The 23531-nt window shown below is 38.0% G+C and overlaps 2 protein-coding genes and 1 long non-coding RNA gene across 5 annotated transcripts; all 3 read left to right on the forward strand.

Moving 5' to 3' along the window:
• Window positions 1-708: 708 nt before the first annotated feature.
• LOC121246136 lies at window positions 709-1864 on the forward strand. The gene is made up of 2 exons (XR_005937058.1): window positions 709-1014; window positions 1354-1864. It is a non-coding gene; the product is annotated as an uncharacterized LOC121246136 (long non-coding RNA).
• A 10509-nt stretch (window positions 1865-12373) lies between these two features.
• On the forward strand, window positions 12374-15124 carry LOC121246121 (rhomboid-like protein 14, mitochondrial). The gene is given in 3 exon segments (XM_041144133.1): window positions 12374-12638; window positions 12641-12759; window positions 14181-15124. Coding segments are annotated over 3 exon segments (978 nt in total). The 5' UTR covers window positions 12374-12562; the 3' UTR covers window positions 14964-15124.
• A 1638-nt stretch (window positions 15125-16762) lies between these two features.
• On the forward strand, window positions 16763-20590 carry LOC121246131 (50S ribosomal protein L18, chloroplastic-like). 3 transcript variants are annotated; one of them, XM_041144147.1, is made up of 4 exons: window positions 16763-17086; window positions 17559-17630; window positions 19096-19257; window positions 20153-20590. In XM_041144147.1, exons 1-4 carry the CDS (start codon window positions 16889-16891, stop codon window positions 20297-20299), a joined length of 579 nt encoding a protein of 192 aa, XP_041000081.1. In that variant the 5' UTR covers window positions 16763-16888; the 3' UTR covers window positions 20300-20590. The 3 variants fall into 3 exon arrangements, with proteins under 3 accessions (XP_041000081.1, XP_041000080.1, XP_041000082.1); XM_041144146.1 differs by having other exon boundaries at window positions 16767-17086; window positions 20150-20590; XM_041144148.1 differs by lacking the exon at window positions 17559-17630 and having other exon boundaries at window positions 16771-17086; window positions 20150-20590.
• Window positions 20591-23531: the final 2941 nt, after the last annotated feature.

Raw genomic sequence — 23531 nt, forward strand, 5'->3', positions numbered from 1 at the left:
ATTCTCTATTTCTCTTCACTTCAGCATTGTCGATTCTCAGTCTCTCCTTCGTCAAATTCCATTTTTTTTCTTTGAGATTGTTATGAACCCTAACCCTAAGCAGATGTCCTCTGCCCTTTTTGGTTCCAAATCCTAACCCTAATCAAATTCCATTTTTGGTTCTGAGCCCTAATCCCTACAAATCCCTCTTCTCCGTCAACGCAATTCAACGTACAGGTATCTCTCTCTCTCTGCTTCTCTCTATTTGCTTTTTGTATTTTTTGCTTGATCTGAGGAAATGTGGGAGCTGTTTAGTGATGGAGTTCAGTCTATGAGGATGAACTACTATCCTCCATGCCCTGAACCAGATAAGTATGCACTGTAATTTGTATGCGCACTATATGAAAAACTATTCTAATTGTTGCGATTCTTGCTGGGTAGTCAGACTACAATCAAATCTCTCCTTTGTCTTTTTGAAGATTGATCAGAATAATGCAACTAATTACGTTAAGAAGCTGGACCGAGTACTTATAGATTTTGGACTTTTAAGCATCTCAAAGATCATATATACATATATATATATATATATATATATATATATACGCGTACTTCTTGTACAATTATATATATAGAATATAAAGCCGTTTCAATAGAGGATACTTTTCATGTCATGAAATTACTAATTTCATACAGATCATCACTATTTATTTTTTGATTTTGTTGTAATTAAGGTTTATCTACTTTGTGCTGCACAAAATTAGATAGAGGTATTACAATTTCTGAACTCAACACCAACTCAAAAAGATAAACCAGGAGATTAAGGTTGAGGGATCTGATTCATTTAAATAAATGGGTTTGGTAAAGGTTGGCTCATATACGATATAAACCCAACACATTGGCCCTATTTTGCTCACGATACTTGTAGTTATCTATTGAGTTGGTCTATTAACTTCAATTTTAGCTCATAGTCTGCATAGATATTTATACCAGCAAGCTTATGTCCTTAAGAACAGGTGATGGCTTTCTTTTTCGAAGGTAACTTTGCAATTGTATTACTTGTGCTAAACACTAATATTGGTACATCATTAATTCTAACTACTCGCAGACCTGTGCAATTTGCATGTAAAGAAATTTTTTTTAAAAGAAAAAGTACCATATGTACTAACAGGATAGGAAATTGAATTACGTGGTTGAATAGGAGAAAAGCTCCCTACTTCCAAACTTGCATGTTTTGATAGATTTTCTTTTTCACCAATTGGTTTGTCTTAGTGGTTTTAGATGTTACAAAACTCCAGGCTACTTCTTTGTGTTTTCTGTGCATATTGTCAAGCTCATTTATTTAAATTTGTAATGTTGTGTTTTAATTGTGTTCAGATCATGTGTAATTGGTGGTCATGTACTCAAACAGAACAGAGATGTTTGTCATTGTGTTGAGCAGAACAGAGATTGTAAAGAGGGAGTTGGGAGTCCACAACGACCAACTTGATATTCAAAAGCAACAAGCAGGCATCCGGCGTGTACGCACACTTCTTCGTATCTATTGGGTGATTTATATTTTAATTTTATTGTACTTGATACGATCACAGTGAATGCCCACTGATCAAGGTAGCTTGATATATGGTTGATGTAGTTGGACAAAAGCTCCAAGAATGTCTAGACTAGATCCGTGTGTATGTAGTCACCATAGTGCCATTAGTATGCTGTAACCCTGTGAGGTTTTGTCTCTCTAATTTTGTTAGTCATTTGATGTTGTAATAGAATTATGGATGTAGCTGGAAACTCTGTGTATGTAGAAGTTCACATATTAGCGATGTGTTGTGAACTATTAAATGTGTTTGTGGAAATTGTAATTTAATCCAGTTGATGAAAGAAGGTATTGAGGTTACACTTGAGTTGTACATCCTAATTATTTATTTACAAAAAGAACCAAGCAGAGTGCATGAACAAGCAGAGTAATCCGAATAGAACAAGCAGAGTGCATGAATAACGGGCCATGAGCACAATCTTGAGACACATAGCAGCAAAATACGATCTGTAGCATCATTTCATATATCATTCAGTTGGTAATTTCGTCCACGAGTTCAATAGGTAATTTCGTGTACAAGATAATTGAGTCACCCACTCAATACACTGATGAAAATAACACTACTCTTTGTTCATGCACTCAATACAAAGTAGTTCACCTGCCATACATGTTGCCAATATATGCCAATACATGCAAATTAGTCCAAATATTTTACAAGCTTCCACATCAAATTTATACTGCAGCTAGTAGTTTCAGTCATCAATCAGATTTTCCCCAAGTATATTGACTTATAGCCACGGTTGTGTCCCAGACAAGCTATCCGACTGGCTTCCATCCACCTAAGTTGCATCTGCGAACATGATATAACAGTTAAAAACTCATCCACATGTAACAAAATCTAACACTTTAGATAGAGTGACCAAGGTAAACAAGATCAATTACACTTTCTTGGGTCTCAAAGCCAAACTGGGTTCCACTAAAGTCCAACACTTGGGTAGTGTTTTGGAGCGGCTAACAACAGATAAAAAAAAACTAGATTAATTTAAAGAACTCTGGATATAGATATTTGTAAGATTTAATTAAATCTGGGTGCTTCTCAGAGAACTGCAAAACTGATGTTTGATAATATGTCACTCAGAGGTTCTTGATAGCAAAAAGCTTATTTTCTTTTGTCATTTGAAGTACATTCTCAACTGATGAGGTGTAGCTTGTAGATTTGATGTAACTATTCATTATTCAGTACAATAAGAAATTTTACTAGATTGTATATTCTGGGTTGAGAAACTTTGGTCTCAAGCAATCAGTGGACGCACCTCGACCACGACTTCTACAGCTTCAATGTATGTATTGCTAAATGCATAGAAAAATATCCTAAATGTATGTCTGCTAAATGATGGAAGTTTAAGCTACGATGAGTTTGTAAGCAGAGGACTGACCTTGACAGAGATTTAGGACTTCTGGGCAATCATCGATCCAACAAATCCCACCGGCCAATCTGCAGCTGAGGTGGGTCGCGCGGAGAGGAGATCCCTTGAGAGGTGGAGGTGGGTCGCGCGCAGGCAGAGGTGGGTCGGGTAATTGTTTTTTTTTTTTTTCAAATATTGGCTCGCAGAGGGGAGAAGAGACAGACTACAGTGGGTGGGTCACTTAGTGCTCCATTACATTTTTTTTGTAAGAGTGGATTCACACGTAGAGGGGAGAAGAGCCAGACGAGAAGGGGAGATGAAGCAGTGAAGCCGATGGTTCTTCCTCTCTTTCGATCGTGTTTTCTTCTCTCTCTCTCTCTCTTTTTTTTTTCTCTTTTTCAAAAGGGCATCTGGTAAAACAATCCACCTCAGCACTGGGTACACGATTCGTGCTCCATTTTGCCTGTACCTAGAAGAACTGTATGAGTAAATAGTGATGTAGATAATGTGCTCTACACACCGACTTCAGAATAGAAAAACTCATTCTCAAATCAGTCGCCAAATAAGAGTCAAACTTCTAGTAATGCATGGAAAAAGCCGTTCCGGTGATCATTTCGGTTTAAGTATTGGAATATAATATTTCGATACTAGTGCATTCCGGTGTACCGTTTTAGGATTAACTATATATTATATATAAATATTTATATGTATATATCAACTAATAATTAATAGAATAAATACATATATATGTAAGTGTATATCATGTATATGTGTATATTATATGGAAGAATTGAAGATTTATAAAACTAATATACGTAGAAAAAATCACAAACTTGAATTGAGACACAAAAACAAAGAAAAAAAAAAGAATAGAGAAATTATTAAAAATGATGATATTTAAATAAAATAAAAAGAGAATTAGGGGACATATTTAAAGTTACAAAAAAAAAATTAAAATTATATAAATACATTTTATATTGTAGAATTAATTCAATATCATCTAGATTTAAAATTTATAAAAATGCCATCCAAGCACAAGAAATTTACAAAAAAGGTTTGAAACGGAATAGGGCCTCTAACGCCAATTTTGGTCGGAATTTGACTGAAATGGCAGAAACGGACTGGAAGGGGCCAGAATTTGAAGTGAAATGGAATAAGGAGGTATAGTGTACCAGATACTACACCGAAACAAAAAATTCCACCGGAATAGAACGGAATTTAAAACTATGCTTGGATCTATTTCTTAGCATAACTCCATCTTCTTAGATACTCCTTGGTGCAAGAAAATAATGTTGATTTGTAATGCCTAAGAGGAACAAAAATCTATTTGTTAACGCCTAAAAATAGCGCAACAGTCCGGAAGGGGAGAAAGATCCATTCCCAACCTCGTTGGGGTTGTTCTAGCCTCGATCATTGTGGTGTGGAGCTCCCAGCGGTGGTCCAGTGTTGTTGTGCAGTGTTCATGAGTGCATCCATGGCGGTAAATAGTAAATAAATGCAGAGAAAATAAATAGAAGGAGATACATAGATCTACGTGGTTTGGCATTGGGCCTACGTCCACCGGGTTTTGGGGAGGGGAGAATCCAATATAATATGCTTGTTTACAGTCTCTCATGGTCTCTTGTCCTCAATGTACAATAGAGACCTAAGTTCTATTCTCTGATTTTTCTCCTTTTGCTAGAGTCTCTATGGTGAGGTTGAAGAAGGTGAGGTCTGTGAGAAGCTTGACTAAAAGTCCATGAAGTCATATGTGTCTGCGCCTTTTATCTCCTACCCCCATTTGCTTTATGTCACTTCCTTTTACTTTATGTTACTTCCCTTTACTTTATATCACATCACCCATTTTACCTCCTGACACACTACCCTCCTTCATGCCTTTGTCCCCTCTTTCCCTCTCTCTTTCTTCTCTTCTGATGAGTTCCCTCTATTAAGACTGAACCCACATGTTGACTCTCAACGGGAAGGTAAGTAGGAGATGTTTGATCATGTTGCAAAAGTCAAACCGGTTAGTATAAACAATCTCCAATCACGAGTATGGAATTCGCAAACCTAAGCTGTCTTGCTGGGGTGCGATGAAGGTTTGAGGCGTTACTTGTTTGACATTCCGTTGCAGGAGATGAAATGCAGTGAGGATATGAAGCGTTATCCGTTTGGCAGTCTGTTGCAGGAGATGACGTGTGGCGAGGGTCTGAGGCATTATCTGTTTGGCATTTCGTTGCAGGAGATGGCATCCCAAGAGTCGTGTCAGGTAGTTGAAAGACTGAACTCACTCTCCATCGGAGGAGAGGTCGGGATGCCTTAGGCTAAGCCTGCCTCTTTGTTCCTCCCAGGGAAGTAAGTTGCCGAACAGTTGAAGAGCTAGTCCGCTCTTCACCGTGATGGGGTCAGGATAAGTTGTCGAGTGGCCGAAAGGCTGGACCAGCTCTTCATCGTGGGAGGGATAGAGCAACCTTAAGGCATGACTCATCCCTTTGTGTCTCGCAAGGAGGTAAGTCATCGGGCAGTTTGAGACTAGACTCGCTCTCGCCCATTGACATCACATGGAAGGAAAGTGTAGGGTAGGCTGGCGCTGATCCCGCTCTTTGTCTTGGTAGAGGTCGGGGTAAGTTGTCGGGTAGCCTAGAGGCTGGACCCACTCTCCATCGTGGGAGGGGTAGAGCAGTCTTAAGGCTTGCCTCATCTTGTAATGAGGTAAGTTATTGGGTAGTTTGAGATTGGACCCGCTCCTGCCTGGTGACGCTCACAAGGAAGGTAAGTGTCAGCCATCCGAAGGCTAAGCCTAGTCTCTACCGCGAGAGGGATAAAGCAGCCTTCGGGCGCAACTCATCCTTTGGTACCTCTCGGGGAGGTAAGTGTTGGACAGTTGAGAAGTCAATCTGCTCTTCGTCGTGAAGGGGTAGGGGTAAGTTGTCAGGCAATCGAGGGGCTAGACTTGGTCTCCTCCGTGAGGAAGGTCGGGCCGCCTGGGGGGTTGGACCTACCTGTTGACTCTCACAATAAGGTAAGTTACCAAGCAATTTGAGACTAGACCTGGTCCCACCCGTTGATATCATAAGGAAGGTAAGTGTTGGGTTAGGCTGGAGCTAGACCCGCTCTTCACCGTGTGAAGGTTGGGGTAAGTTGTTCGGCAACTGAGAGGTTGGACCCGCTCTCCTTCCTTAGGGAGGTCGGACAGCTGGGGGCTGGATCCACCTATCGCCCCTCATGGGAAGGTAAGTTACCAGGCAGTTTGAGGCTAGACCCTCTCCCGCCTGTTGACGCCACAGAGAAGGTAAGTGTCGTGTCAGGTTGACGTTGATCCCATTCTCCACCGCATGAGGGATAAAGTAGCCTTAAGGCATAACCCACCCTTTGGATCTCGTGGGGAGGTAAGTAGTTATTGATGTAGATTACGTTGATAGATAAATATTTAGGCGTTCAAGCGATGCCTGAGTGTGGTGAGGCGTTTAGCCAATGTTTCGAGCTATAGGAATCAATCATGTTAGCAAAAATAAAATCTACATAAGTTTTGTGGGAGACAAACCAGGGTGTTTTAGCTGTTGTAGCCAGTTGTTGCTTGACTGAAATTGCCCTCTACTGGTTGCAATTTCTTCACTTCTTGCTCTTCTTCCTTCCTTCCTTTTCTTTTCTTTTCTTTTTTTTTCTCTGTGCAATTGAGTCAGTTTACTACTGGGAATTCGTTTGTCTTTAACTACAGTCGAGGCTTTTTGGATTTAATCATCTCTTAGAAAATCTCCTGTTCATTTTCGTCTTGGGTCGTGTACTGTGGGCGAGTGGAACATTTAGTAGTTTCTTGTTCTCCATCACGTGTACTGTGCATGGCTCATGCATGGTGCACTTCACACATGTGCAAAGCACGCATAAACATCGGCTGTCAATTCGTCGAGATGTTGCCCGTTGAGTGAGGTGGCGGGCAACAAACCCATCATGCATGTGGTCGAGCAGTGGAGTCTGTGATGGGTTGGCCGAGACATTTTTGTTCGTGCTGTTCGTGGTTTGATGGGACCATATGCACTGCCGAGGAGCTAGCCGAAGGGCTCTATCCGACGTACATGGGCGAGGGGCTCTATCCTACATACAAGGGCGAGGTGTTGATTGGTGAGAGTTGCTGGGCGAGGAGATCCGACGAGGACATGCATAGGTAAAAGTTCTGACGAGGAAGTGTAAGGCCGAGGAGGGGGTTGTGTAGCTTGGGCAAGGAGCTAAAGGAGGTCGAGGAGTTTGGGCGAGGGAGTGGTTGCTTGCCAATGAGTGGCCGAGCAAGATCTTGGGCCGTGGAGGTAGCAGTTACCTGCCACTTAGTGGTCGAGCAACTTCTTAGGCCGTGGAGCAACTTCTTGGCAATATATGGCTGTGACCTCGCCAGCTCGTGAGTCCGTGACTGGGGGAGGCCTAGCTAGGTGCATGTTGCGTGCACCCGTTGCCTATCGTGCGCCATGGTGCACGAGGACACTACGACGGAGTTGGAAGATGTCGGCGGTCCACATGGTGGTTGCCGACACCCTTTCCACGCCACAGTTGGTTTGGGCTGAGAAACTTTCAGCCATGTGCAGTTTTGTGCACGGGGCTTGCATGGCCGAAGGCCACCTTTGCCCGCCATGGTGGTCGGGACCACCTCAAGGGCTATATAACATGCTGACAGTCCAAGTGGTGATCGCCGATAGAGACATGGGGCTCACGACAGTGCTGTGTGCGTTGGTGCACATTTCGTGCAGTGCACACATGGCCCAGTGCCATTGTCCGTGGCTAGGGTGGTCAGGAAGCACCCTTGGGGAGGGGGGGGGGGGAACGTCGGCAAGCCACTAGGTGGTTGCCAATGGCCCTTTCATGTCGTGGTGGGATTGGGCTGAAGATATCTCTGCCACGTGCAGTCCCGTGCACGTGGCCATGCGACGAGGTCTCCATCATGGGGAGGTTTTTTAGGACCACCTAGGGAGGTTCAAACGACACCGGCAGCCCGTGGAGTGGTTGCCGGCAGGTCCTCATGGCTCGTGGTGTGCTTCCACGAGCACACTGTGAGCCTTGGTGCGTGGCCATGGGCCACCATCAGCTCACCGTGGTGGTCATTGACCACCACTGAGCTAGCGGTCCAGATGGTGGGCAAGGGACGCCCACGGTGCACAGGGCATGGTCCTTGCTCATCGTGCATGGAACTGTTCATGCCATGCACGAGACATAGTATCCCATGCATAGTTCACTTGTCCATTGTGCATTTATGCACTGTACACTTGTGTGTGCCCACGTGTGTATTCCAAGTGTACTGTACACTGAGCAATGACACTTACAACTTAAGTGGCTAGAGAGTTTGGGCCCCCAGCTTTACACGCTGAGTGTATGGTAAGCACTCAAGTGCAATGCACTTAACCACCTGGGAGAGGAAAAGTTCACTTGACCATTCACTGCAATAGTATTTTTCATAAGAGTGAAAAGGCCGAGAATACTTATCTAGAAGAGTTTCACTTGCTCCTTCAGAGATTATTTAGTGCACCAGGAAATCGTTCTTCTTTCGCTTTCGGTGTAAATATAATCTCGATCCCACAGACGACTCCAACTGTTAATGCCTAAAAATAGCACAACAGTCCAAAATGGGAGAAAGATCCATTCTCTGCCCCGATGAGATTGTTAGGGCCTAGATCAGTGTGGTGTGGAGCACTGATGGTGGTCCGGTGCAGCTGTTTCGTGTGAGTGCATCCATAGCGGTGAACAGTAAATAAATGCAGAGAAAATAATTAGAGGGAGACACAGGTTTACGTGGTTCAGTACTAGGCCTAAATTTACGAGGGTTCGAGGAGGGGTCCACTATAATATGCTTGTTTATAGTCTCTCATGGTCTCTTATTCTCATTGTACAATGGAGATTTGAGTTTTGCCCTCTTGCTTTCCTCCTCTCGCTAGAGTCTTTGTGGTAAGGTTGAAGAAGGTGAAGTTAGGGGTGTAACCGGTTCGGTTCGGTTCGGTTTTGGACATATTTTAAAACTGAACTGGTATATAGCGATTTTGAGATTTGAAAAATCGATACCGCACCAGCTACATCCCTAAACTAGTACTTCCAGTTTTACCAGTTCGATCCGATTTTTTCGGTATATTATATATAAAAATATATATAATATAAAAATATTTATACAATTTAAAAAATTAAAATATATATATGAACCGGTCCAGTGTTAGGAAAAGGAAAATCGGAATGAGATCGATTTTGACCAATCTTGAGAAAAATAGAACTGATATCGGACCGAACCAAACCCGGTACTGGACCAAACCCACCGGTTCGGTCCAGTCCTGTTCACCGGTTTTTTTTTTCTCCCTAGATGAAGTCTCCAAGAAGATTAGCCAAAAGTCCCTGAAGTCATATGTGCCCGTGCCTTTTATCTCATGCCCCTTTTACTTTATGTCACTTTCCTTTGCGTTATGTCACTTTCATTTGCTTCATGTCACATCATCCATTTTTTCTCTTGACACACTATCCTCTCATTAGGGCTATACAGGAACCGCCGGAACCGGCCGTGAACCAATCAGACCGACCGCCGGAGCACGGAACCGGCAAAGAATCGGTCGGCGGTCGAGAGGAATTGAAGGAAAACCGATATCGGCGGTTCGGCTCCGGTTTAAATTCCTGGAAAACCGCTGAACCGGCCGATCCGATCTATTTATATTTTTTTTAATATATGTATATAAAACAGCGCCGTTTCACTTACAGTGAGTGAAACGGCATCATTTTAGAGCCTGAAAGTTAAAAAAAAAATTATAATAGAACGGCACCATTTGGCTTAAAAGCCAAACGGCGCCGTTTCAAGATGAATTAATAACCCCCCCCCCCCCCCCCCCCCCCCCCCCCCCCCCCCCCCCCCCCCCACGCACCTCTTCTTCTTGCCCGCGTCGTCTTCTTCCTCTCTAGCCTCTGCAACTCTTTTCTTCTTCCATGGCAGCGACGACGAGACACTTCTTCATTCTTCCTTAATTCCTCCTCCTTCATAGAAGACGCCGACGGTGGACCGAAGACCGCGCCGACTCACGTCAAGACCGATATGATCGGTTTTCTCTCCCCAAACCCTTGGTTTTGGCTGGTTCAACAGACCCATGGCAGACATCAATGGTGTCTCGGTTTTGTGCCGAAACCAACGCCGAACCCATCCGTGTACAACCCTACCTCTCATGCCTTTGTCCCCTTCTTGCCTCTCTCTTTCTTCTCTCCTGATGGTTCCCCCTCATTGGGCTGGGCCTAGGAAATATTATGGGTCTGTTATATTTTATCCCTTACACTATTAGTTTTACATGTTAGACAATGAATTTACAAAGAAAGTGATGCAGAGAATACATCAAATATATACAATTGAGAGCATAACTGTGATTATTAGAGTCAATATTACCTAGAAACAACCATGAGTTGTTATTGGTGACAATCTCAAACCCAACCTTGGAGCTTCGTTGGTGGAAGAAAAAGCTCTATTTTTTCTTAGAAAACACTACTGAAATTCCCCTAGCTCCATCAATAAAAAACAGACAAAAAAAGAAACAAATACTTACAGAGTTCTCTTGGTTGCAAGGGTCTTTTTCCAATCGAGATTAGGGAGAGAAAGAAAACAACTTTGATTTTTAGGAGGGAGAGAGAGAACACGTACAATCACCTAAATCAGTTTTATCGTAATTATCATAGAATGTTTACGTGTCTATCTCTTATTAGAAGATCTAAAAATAGATTTGACATTGCATCCGGTTCGCAATTGATGGATTATGAGGAATATGAAATTCTCATATTTGGTTCATAGGGGTAAAAAAAAGGTGAATTGGTAAATCAAACTGGACTGAACCAGTGGGTTTGGTCTAGTACCGAGTTTGGTTCAGTCCGATACCGGTTTCATTTTTCTCAAAACCAATCAAAATCGGCCCAGTTCCGATTTTTCTTTTTCTAACACTGGACCGAACCAGATTGGTTCATATATATATCTTACTTTTTTATATTGTATAAAATATTTTTTATATGATTTTTTATATATAATATATATAATTATATCTAAAATAATTTTATATTATATGATAAATTACTAATTAATATAATATTAAATTTTAAAATCCTATATTACTATAGTCTGTTGTATTAATAGTTATATTAATATTGTATCACTATATATTATAATATACTATAATATATCATTATAGTCTATAATATAATTATAATATATATTATAATACACTACAATAAATTACTATTATATTATTATATACTATAATATACCATATTATATATACATATCGGAAAAATCGGATCGAAACTGGTAAAATCGAAAATACTAATTTAGAAATGTAATCGATGCGATATCGATTTTGTAAATCTCAAAACTGATATATATCGATTCGGTTCTAAAATATGTATAAAACCGGAACGAGGCGGACGAATTACACCCTTATTGATTCATACCTACTACATCTCCCGGTGAAATTATTTATGCTTCAAGAGAAGTATCCTTGTGTTTCTTTTTTCAAGTGCATAAGACTAATATATTTTTCAAAATACAACACCATCGAGTTATTTTCCTGATTTTACATGTTTTTAATTTTTATGAAATAAAATAATTCCTCACTTCTACTGACAGACTTTATGAAGAGAAGTGATATCGTACGAACATTTGACAATTAAAGCATTTAAATATCAATAAAAATGATAATGATATCTTTATATATTTTTTTATTATTATTTTACTATTCAATAATTTTTTTTTCTTTGAATCTATATTAAAAGTTGACTTTTTTGTAAAATTTAAAAGAAAATAAATTTAATTAGTCAATATAATCATATAATTTAATTAAGAATAAATTAAATTTTATAAAAATTAAACTTATTTTACTCTTTGAGTATAAAACTAAATTTACTTTTATTTAATTTATAAAATTATATTAATTGATTGATTTTTTTTTAAAATTATATAAGAAAGCCATATTCGTGATCATTGACGTGACAGTAACGAAACTCCATACTTATTAAAGCATTGTTTGGTTAGAAAGGATGAGATAATTTATAAACAATAATAAAATAATTTAAGTTAAAATTTTTAAAAAATTTTAAAAAATAATAAAAATTAAAAAAATATTAGAATATAATTGTTATTTTAAAATTTAAAAAAGTTAAATTTATATTTTGTTTGAAAGTTTGAAAAAATTATAATGATTAGGTAATGATTAGATAAAAAAATTAAAAAAATTAAAATTTAAAATTGAAAAATATTTATATTTAAATAATTTTAGATGCTCAAAAGAAATAAAATATGATGAGATGGTTTAAAAGATTTGTGAATAAATGAGACATGTTGGTTCATTAAGATTTTTCAAAAATAAATTTACAAATTAACTGATTTATTCAGACATATTAGATTATAAATATTTGTTTACTAAAAAAATTAGCATATCGTCAATTTATAAATATTAATTTTACATCAATTTCTAAATATTATTTTAACCGAAATTGGACGTTGCGTTAAGCAAAAGGACCCCAACGCATGAACTGCCTGGAAGTCTCTTTATCAACTCACCATCGCGCTCACGCCGCTCAGCATAAATACCCTGAGGCTTGTGCTTTGCTTGGCGACCAAGCTTTTCACCATTCGCCGACGTTGAGCATTCCGTGCGTGCCTTGAATTTTGGGAATCGAAGGAGAAAAAATGGAGGGAGGAAGAGGGAGATTGCTGCCACTGCTGGCTTTCCACGCCGCGAGCGAGTATTACAGGCTCGACCGGAAGCCCCTGTCACTGCCTGCCTTCTCGCCGCCAATACTGTCATTTATCTGAGGCCCGGATTTCTCCACTCCATCCTCCCTCCCATCGACGAGGTCTGGTTCAATCCCCACCTCATCCTTAAGGTACACGCTCTCTCATTTCATCTCTTACTTCTCCGTATTAAGAAATTTTTTTCTTCGGTATTTACTTCTACGTGTACTGAATTCTTCGTTTCCTAGTAAATAAATACAAACTTCATCTTCTGCTAATCGAATGCATTACAAACTATTGCGAAACCCTAATCCCTTTCCCCTTGATAATTAGAGTACCAATTTTATGGTTCTCGATGAGACCAAGGGCACAGGATGCCTGAGCTAGGCAATAACAAAACAACTTTTGTTCATCAAGTACAAGATATGAACAGAATCAATTATTTATATTGATTTTCTTTCTGTTAAGTAATAGTCTCATGGGTCTACCGTTCAGGAACTGAAGAGAGGAAAGCAAAAAATTAAAAATTAAAAACATGATGGGGATTGTTCGCAACTTGATTCAGGTTGAGGTGGGGTTTAGCATTAAGGGCTTGTTTGTTTTCAGAGATAAGATGAGTTGAGATTAAAGTTAAAAAATTAAATAAAATATTGTTAGAATATATTTTTTAATATTATTTTTGTTTTGAGATTTGAAAAAGTTAAATTATTTATTTTATTTTGTGTGGGGATTTGAAAAAGTTGTAATGATAAAATGAGATGAAATAAGATGTTTTCTAAAAACAAACGAAGCCTAAGTTTGTGGGACATTAAGTTTGTTTCCTTAGACCAATCTTACTTCTATTTGTTCGGAACGGAACCGTACCTAGATATAATTTACAGCAGAATATATTGATAGACGCTTGAGTTCCTCACTGATGGGTCATGGGCTAGCCCAACTTATCTTAGAATTGGGACAGATGTCAGGATAACTTCAGCTTCTGAATTGGTTGAAACCTCTCAAGTAGACCTAATAAATTAAATGTCAGACGTTGTGGTACGAACATTCTCTGTAAAGAATTGATGTTTACTTACCTGTACATCCACAAAAAGAAGTTAATTTTGTGTTATTTTTTCTTTTCCTTCTATTGTTCATACGTATTGGCTGGAAATATTCTCAATTACTTCAAACTGAGGAAACGGTAACAAACCCTATCGTTTGGGTTTCTATATGAAAAGGAATATTCAATGTGGGAATTTATAGTTTGGTCTTGACTAATATGACTACTGTAGCATCTTTGGTGAGATACTGCTTATGTCCGAAGGGCTTAAATGTCCCAAACTACCAAATTTTGCATATGCTTCTATAAGAAAATAAATTTGTAGAATTTCCAGTTTCTATTTACATTTCTAGTATATTATGTATCATTAATATTGTCTCGATTGGGTCTTCCTCATAAGCACATTCAAGACTGATTCACTCGGTTATGGTGAGAAGAAGGGGGCAATTTGGTGGCCTTTTTTTCTCAAGCTGTTTATGATCATTGCATGTCTATGTTTTCCTCATTTGGAAAATCAAATTTTTGCTTTGGCAGCACAGGGACCTGAAGCGTTTTTTCTTGTCGGCATTCTACCATGTGGGTGAATCTCACCTGGTCTATAACATGATGTCACTCTTGTGGAAGGGGATCCAGTTGGAGACTTCAATGGGAAGCGCTGAATTTGCCTCTATGGTTACTGCTCTTCTTGGTATGTCCCAGGGAATCACACTGCTACTAGCAAAATCCCTTCTCTTGTTCTTTGATTACGAGAGACCTTACTACTCCGAGTTTTCTGTTGGATTTTCTGGTGTTCTCTTTGCCATGAAAGTTGTTCTGAATTCTCAGTCAGAAAACTACTCTTACGTGCATGGGGTAGTTGTACCGGCACGTTATGCTGCATGGGCGGAGTTGATTCTCATCCAAATGTTTGTACCTGGTGTCTCATTCCTCGGTCACCTTGGTGGAATACTAGCCGGGCTTCTCTATCTGCGGCTGAAAAGTAGATATTCAGGCTCAGATCCATTGACTTTAATCTTCAGGGGTCTCGCTGGCGCATTGAGCTGGCCAGTGAGGATTGTAAAGGGCTTGTTTCGATCCCCACGACGACGAATTTCTGGTAGAGGAAATGTTGGTCGGGATCACACAGGGAGGACTGTTTCAGATAGATGGAGATGCCAAGCATGTACATATGATAATTCTGGTTGGTTAAGCATTTGTGAGATGTGTGGGACAAATAGAAATGACAATGGATTTTCTCCCCGTCAGGTATCACACCATTCTCGTGACCTTCCTTTAGATGAATTACGTCGTAGGAGAATGGAAAGATTTGGGAGATGATATCAATCAATTGATTCAGTTCATGATGGAGGCCCTCGTGCTTGTCCAGTCATTAAGACAGGAGACACAATCACAAGAAGAAGAAAGAAGATTCAATTTAAGAATGCAGATATATTTAGCAAGACATTATTTCTAAATATAATATTTTCAATTTCTCATCATCGACTCCTCTGGCCCTCCCTATATTGTGTTTGCTTTTATGGTTTCTACTTTAGCTGAGTAACTCTTAACATATTTCTTCTTTGCTGGGTTAACTCCTCATTTTCTCAGTTTGTTTAACACTAATTTATGACTAAATTGGAAGGTCCAGAAAGACTGGAAGTAGTGCACCTGATGTTTGGCATTGGGATGTAACCGTGTAAGATGTGTTTTCATGTTCATGATCAGAGAAGACATGAACCGACATCATATTGAATTGGGTCTTTCCTGTTAAAGTTATAAGGATGGTGTTGCAGTTTTTATTTTTTAAAAAAGAAAAAATCTGAAAGGGTCGGGGGTTCAGCTCGCTTTGTATGACCCAAAACTCCATTCAAGAAAAGTTTTACTAATCTAAAATAAGATCTTAATATGATAATTGATAACACTCTTTTTTAAGGGTGAGTTCAATGTGACTTGATGGTATCCCTCTTATCTCTAACATATTTATTAATTTTTAATGCAGGGATTTTGTTTTTATTAAAGTCATATCATCTAGCCATATTATATGACCATGAATTTAATTTTTTAAATTTAAAATAAGTTTATTTATTTTTAACTAATCTAAATAAGACTTTAATATGATAACATTCTGTTCCTAGGGTGAGTTCTTGCCACTTGATGGTATTTCCCCATCTATACATATATGTAGTTTTTTATGCAATGAATTTGCTTGTATTGAGTAATGTCATTCAGTTCTGTTTTAAATGATTATAAATTTGATTATTTAAGTTTAACTAATCTAAAAGGTCAGACTTTAAAATTTAAAAAGTTCAAAATAATTCATATTCTTTTTATCATGCTTCATTCTTTTCTCTGAAATTAATTAATTTATTATTGTTAGTAATAAAAAAATGTCAAATTCCGAAAACTCCATAATCAAGTTATGAAAAAAAATGAAAAGTTACAATTTTGACTAATTTTATAAATAGGGATTATAATACCTTAAATTGTGTAAGGGAAAATAGCCCTATTAATATCTTGGATTGTGCAAGAGAAAGTAGTGAATTAGATCCCGCGATATCTAAAATGGAAAATTCCTTTTACCATAATGGTAATGAAAAGTTATACTCATCAGTCTTACATTATATATTTTTTTTTTTCTCTCTCTCTAGGTATGTAGAGTAGAGCTACTAGATAGAAGAACTCAAACTGTAATTATAACATTGACCAATCTTTTATAAATATGTGCTTAAATTTGAATTGCATCTTTTTTAAATCGAAAATTATGAAAAAGAAAGATAGTAAATGAAGTCCCATATTGCATGAATTAGAGAAATTCAAATTCTTCCAAATCATAGATATACAAATGTATATAATAAACTTTGTTTATTTTTGCTAATGAGTTAAAATAAAAATTAAAAATTGAATAAAATATTGTTAGAATATATTTTTTTAAAATTATTTTTATTTTAAGATTTTTGAAAAAATTGAATTATTTATTTTTTTGTGTGAAAATTTAAAAATATTATAATAATTAGATAAAAAAAAAAATATAATGAATTGAAAATAGTTGTAAAAATAATTGAAACCTAAAATATATATTGATAAGAAAAATATATATATTTACAATTGAAAAGAAGAAGAAAAGATGGGTCTATGACTCTATCCTATTTTAGCGAGGTCGGGTAGGAAGGGCGAAGGGATAAGGTGTGGAGTAATAGGAGTTGACACTTACCGAGAGGGCTGTGGGGGAGAGAGAGAGAGAGCGGGGGGAAGGATTGGAGAGAATGTCTACTTCCACTTGGTTTCTTCAGAGTGCATTGGCCTCTTCCCAACAGCTATGGATGGGGCCGAAGTTTGTTGGCTCTGCTTCTGCTTCTGCTTCTACGCAAAGGCCACGCCCTTCTCTTTCCCTTGTTGTTGAAGCCAAAGCCACCACCAGAAGGGAAGACAGGACTGCTCGCCATTCTCGTATTAGAAAAAAGGTTTTCTTTTCTGCCCATCTCTCTACTTCGCCATCTACAATGTTGTTGTAGTTCTCTATCGTAGTCTGTTCAATGTAAAATTTTAGCTATCTATTTCTATGGCTTTAGAATATTGTTAATCTCTTCTTTTTTTCTTGGGCTTTGACCGAAGACCTTGAAATATGTTTAATTATCACATTAGAGTTCACAAAATTTTTTGAAATTTCCCAAACTCATCGTCGGCTACTGACCCAACATCTACAATAGAATTCCGCCTTGGCAGGCGTTGTGTTTCGGAAATTGCCAATGAAATGCCTGAATGAAACGGTGATCATTGATTTACCTTGTGTAACCCAGTTGATTTGATTGGCAGAGCAAGAGTTGTGATTTTGAAAATTTTATGTTCATCTTAGTGGTGCTCTAACCTTTCTTTGAGAAAATTTTATGCAAATCTTCCTCGATCGCTATTCTCATCTTGGTGCTTTTATTTTAGCTGCACAAAGCTGCTTTCTTTGATCAAGGCTCTCCCCGCCGTTCTCATCTTTTCTTCTTTGCTTCTGGTCAAGTGGGTAGCTCTTGTGGATTTTTAACCACTGTTGGTTCCTTTGATCTGATTGAGCTGCATTTTAATGTTCCTGCATTTTCTAATTGGGATGCGTAATATCCTAATAAAGATGAGTCTTTTATTATCTGATTTCAAGATATTGAACGACTTGATGTCTTGAAGTTGATATTGAGGTTTGGAAACTCGCATTTGGTTGAATTAAACTTTTCATTTTTTGCTCCCTTACTTCACGAGAAAGGAACTGAGGGGTCCTGCTCAACAAGCTTTGAGTTTATTCATCGTGGTCAGTAAATTTACACTTCATGCAGTGCTTATATGAGGTTTTACCTGTGGCTAGAGTTAGTGTTACAGGTCTAAAAAAAAAGTGGAGCAAGATATTATATAAGGTCCACTTTTTCACAAAGGCTTGTGCGGGACTTGTTTATTTGGGGCTTATACAAATCATTTATCTTATATAAATGGTAGTCAGTAATCTTTTAGGGGTGATTTAGCAAAGAGTTGCTGGGATCCTACATGCAACGATAATGAGGTGTTGGCGAGAACCTTTGTCAAATGGAAATTCTTTTGTGACTGGGTGCTTGCCATCCATTTCAAGTGGCACGAGGCTGATACTTCTGAGTTATATATATTAGGAAAAATGGGAAGAAGCACACCATTTGCATTCTTCCCAGAATTTAGGATCTGCAAATTTAGAATGAAATGATTGTACCTAAATTATTTTCTATTGCTGCCTAACCTAAAACTGAGGAGTATCTTGCTTACCTGCCACGTTATACAACCTTTCCTTTAGAAAATGAACATTTGCGAGTGTTTTCTTTGAATCTATCACCTATATAATTTCTAACCCTTCACATGCTAGAAAGGACTTTTCATTGTATCGTTTTTGTTGCCACAATAAACCCACTCAAGTTTTTGAAATTAAGGTTAAAAAAAAAGGTTTGAAGACAAAAGGTTTCCTGCCATTTATGATTACTAGTTCAATAGAAAGAAAAAATAAAGACTTTTCATTTTGTAGTAGTTATTAATTCTCATTACATGTTTCTATGAGTTTCCTGCATTTAACTTTTCTATCATTTTATTGTTACATTTTCATAATAATAAAAAAAAGACTATTTATCTTATTGTAGCTATTGACTCTTTGTTATTTACCCATTTGGCTTCCTCACCCCTTGACTACTTACTTTTATTATTCCTGCACATTGCACAGGTTGACAACTTGTTATGTATAAAACTTTCTACAGTAGTTATACAACTGCATCGATACTTAGATATTTATCTGTTGTGGTATTCTTTTCCTACTTTGTTAATTTTTCCTATGGAGGAGGGAGCATGACCTTGTTCTTCTTTGAATCTTTGTTTCTGTACTTTGGGTTAATATATTTCTTTTACATTTTGAAATATGCTAATCTTGATTGTTGGTGATGCTGTGACTGTCTATTTTGCCATCAATCTTTTGTTTTATCAGGTTGAAGGGACACCAGAAAGGCCAAGGTTATGCGTCTTCCGCTCCAACAAGCATCTCTATGTCCAGGTGATTGATGACACCAAGATGCACACGCTTGCTTCGGCTTCAACCATGCAGAAACCCATATCTGAGGAGTTCGATTATAGCTCTGGTGCCACTATTGTAAGTTCACAAATATCTATCTGTTTATTATCTGAACTAAACTGGTTGCTACCTAACTGTCTTCATTGGTCTAAAAAGATGATCTCTCAGACTTGGTCTTAGTCTCTCTTCTCTCTCTAATCAAATCAAACACCCACACATTGGTGGGGATTTGGGCTCAAAGTTCAGAGCAAAATAGAATAAAATGTATTGTTTGAAAGACACAACCTTCTACTTATAAAAAAAAAGAAAGAAAGAAAGACACCAGCTTCTTAAGGTATCTCTTTGGCCGGATCTTTGCTTCAACCATTCTAGTGCCTCCTTTTTGTATTTCCTTCTATTGTGTATCCTAGTCATTGCAGGTTGTAATATATTCAAGTTTATGAGCCAGTTCATTTTTTTCTCAGATCCATTATCCTCATCATACAAAATTTATGCTCCTGTATTAGACTCTTGCCCTCACCATCAAACATATCTGTACTCTTCCTAAACTAGGCAATATTGATCTTCTGCTGTCTTAAATGCATCATCATCTGAAGCTGGATTTTTGGGTACTCTGTTGTCACGGCAATATTTGATCCTCTATGGGTCTGAAACTTTTATTGCTTCTGTTACCAATGTGGTGGGGGATTTTTTTTTTTTTTTTTTTTTTTTTTTGGTTTTTTTGTTTTTTAAATCTTTGACCCTTATATGTAATTTCTGCGTACTTTTGAATTGTCCAATTGTGAATAAATGCTGGCAAAGCCCCATGCCTCATGTTCACTTGAATCCAAGTGTCTTGGCTAGTAATTTGGTAATTGTTATCCCCTTTTTTATTAATAATTTGGCTATTTTTCTTCCTCTTCAATGTTATATTTTCGAACTTTGTTTTTCAAGAGAAAAAGTCCTGATGTTTGCAAATTTCTAACAAAAGGAGGTGGCAAAGAAGGTGGGTGAAGTCATTGCAAAGTCCTGTTTGGAGAAAGGAATCACAAAAGTGGCCTTTGACCGAGGTGGATACCCTTATCATGGACGTGTTGAAGCCCTTGCCAATGCAGCTCGAGAAAATGGCCTTCAATTCTGAGATTTAGGTAGTCAATATTTTCTTCAAAACCATGTCTTTCTAATGTGGAATCTTGGGAAGGAAGAATGCTGCATCAGTTTGTGAATGGATTGTTTTTAGAAAGGCTTTTGCTTCTGTTTTTCCTTCTTTCTTCATGTGAATTGAAAAGGAAGTTTCAAATTGGAATCTTTCCTCTGTAGCTGATAGCCATAATGCATACTCTGATTTAGGAAGCAAACCTTCCGCCTCACAACTAAGTTGGCAGCCAACATTAGACAAGCATAATATATTCAATGATGTATTTGAAGACAAGTGTTTTAAGTTTTACTTGCATGATGGTATTTCACATATGTTCGTTTAAAGTAGGTCGTCATTCTAATTTGACATATAGTAGGAGCATTTTCTAGGAGGAGCTTCACATGGGATGAAACTAGAGACAGACAGCCAACGCCTGGAGCATAAAAGATGTTGAAAAGAATCCTTGTTTCCCTCTTCTACTTTTCGATCCTTCAAACTGCTATTAAAAGTAGGTAAATTCTTGCTTGATCACTCCAAAAATCATGGGATATACATGGGATAGGTTAAGCCATTCAGAAAAAGGCTCCCTCGTTGAATGGCTAATTGTTTGCAGGTACAATCCAAATTAACAACATGAAAAATTATAGACATAAGCTTCACATTCTGCTCGTTATTTAAAAACATGTGATTTTATCTTTTTACGAGGCTTCTATGTAGCACGGGTCCTAGCTAACGATGCCATTTCTTTTACGCTCCTTTGCCCATAGTCACATTTATTATGTTTGGCAAAATGGAATTGCTCGAAGGAAGAGTGCTACTTTGCAATGTAATTCATTCAATCAACGGAAGGGGACAAACTCGTGGGGATATCCTTCGAAGATAATTGCAGAGTTTAGTTACTTGTTACTTGTGTGATTATTTAAATATTGCCTTTCAAACAGAAAAACTTTTTATGTAAATCTTCAAAAGTGCACTTTCAAAGTCTATATTGTTCGGCTTCGTTTTATCGGTGCTGCTTGCATTTGGAATTTTGGTGCAATCATGAGTCCAATCATGGAGTGCATGAAACGGGAGAGGACTTTGGAAGGAACACAAGCGTAGGATTTACTTGCTCGGAATGGAGCCGGCTGTCAATTGCAGCAGTGTCAGGATTAGGAAATGATGATAAGCATTCTCCGACTATCCGAACAGTGTAGACCTCCTAGTGATGAAATTTATGGATATAACGTATGTTATTGGATTTTGAAAAATGAGTGAAAAAAATTGAATATAAATATTATAAAATTAAAATATTGATTGAATATAATTTTTATTTAGAAGTTTAGAAAAGTTGTATAGGATTTTGTATTTTGTTTGATAGTTTGAAAAACTTGTAATGGTTCAATGAAAAATTTGAAATAAAAAAATATTTTATATTTGAAAAGTAAATATTTAACAACATTTTAATAACAGTGTTCCTAAAAGAAATGTGGAAACCTTTTAAAAGGCTTAGCGCTTTGGGCTTTTAATTGACACAGCTTATATTACTTGTTTTGATGAGTTGAAGATCCTAGTGCTGTTGCCTCTGCAAGCATTATTTCTAACTTTCCCAGTCTCAGTCTGGCCTGTTGAAATCATCCTCTGCCTATTCAGGACTCCTTGACATCCATCCAGGATATGATTATGTGATCAATTGTAATACACCCCAAATACTTGCTGTAATTCTTCTACTAACAAACTCCTTTGAGGGGAGCAACCTCAAGAGAAGATGAAGATGAGAGAGAGAAAATGAAAGTTTCTTTTAAGGATTTTTTGCCATTACAAAGAGCGACACCCACTACATATACTAGTAAGACCTTTACTAAATGACGGGCCAAAGCCCAGCACACTGAAACATCATTTATAACAAAAGGCGAAACACACGACCAATTCCACAAGCAAAAAGCCAAAAAGGCCGAACAGAAAGCAAGTAAATGGACAATGAGCCTACAAATAACCAACGGTGCTGAGCCCAAACCTCTAGCCCTTTATTATCCCAAAACAAAGTCCATGGTGACTCCGTTCCACTCCGGTAGAGGTACAGGATTGTGACATCAATCTGGGCAAATTGCTACCGACAATTAATTTTGTTTTTCAACCTTCATGTTTGAGGATTGATTATATTTGCACATTGCTGTCCTTCTCCTGACCTTAAGACATGAATAATTATTTTCCTTCCTTTCTAAAACAGGCATTTGGAGTGCGAAAATTCATATCAATTTGGCAATATAAGAAACGTGTGAACCGTATAACATCTGCGTTGATATTGTAATGAAAGTCAACGTTTTCTCCAAGATATTCTGCCTCATGATCTGATTGTTCAAGCAATTGAAACAGCTCATGCAGGAGACTCTCGATGCCACTAATTCAGAGACCCACACCACATGGGAATCAGGTTATCAGAAACTACTTCTGGTACGGTATATAAATATGCTTTTTTTGGTGGGGTTTGGGTGGAGAATTAGTGGTTCGACATGAGAACTCTTGAAGATGGGGGGGAACTCGGGTTTGTAGTATGAATATAGCTTGAAAAGGGTCTCTGAAAGAGGCAGTAGTGCATAAAACTCGGTTTCTCTTCAGCTATCACACGTCTTCGATCACTGAGTGTGCAAGTTGGAAAATGAATGAAAAGGACCCATCTCTTAAAGAGAAAAAAACTCACATGCAATATGGTCCCCATCGCATATGCAAAGCCCTGAATAGTACATTATCTAACATGTGAATTAGGTCTTCATCCTCATTACTGCGCCTCTGGTTTGGATCATCCATTTTTCGTTTCAGTTTAGCAATGAACAGATAGATCTCCATGGACATGTTTGGGGTTGGGTGGGGGGCAAACATCATTTAAGTTTTGCCTAGAAGCAAAGTGGTGGGGGCATTTGGAGTTCCTCATGGGCTTATTTATCATGTTCTGCTGCATGTTCTCATAAAGCTTTTCTTTTTCTTTTTCCACTTTCTTTAATTTTTCGGCGGCTTTAAAGGAATTGTTGATGTTGCTACATTCATGTGCTTGTTGAAGTCGTTATGTTTTTCACTTGGAAAATGCTAACTACACCCATGTCTCTCTCTCTCCTCTCCTCTTGTGATGATGTGTCGGAACAAGGTTGAGAACTCATATGTTATCACAATTTCTGAGTTGGATTTGGGAAACTAAAGGCTAAATTGTCAAAGTTAAACCAATGGTTTGCAGTGAAATGTTTTGGTAAGACCAAAAGGT

Source organism: Juglans microcarpa x Juglans regia, chromosome 1S (genome assembly GCF_004785595.1).
Source record: "Juglans microcarpa x Juglans regia isolate MS1-56 chromosome 1S, Jm3101_v1.0, whole genome shotgun sequence".
NCBI lineage: Eukaryota > Viridiplantae > Streptophyta > Magnoliopsida > Fagales > Juglandaceae > Juglans > Juglans microcarpa x Juglans regia.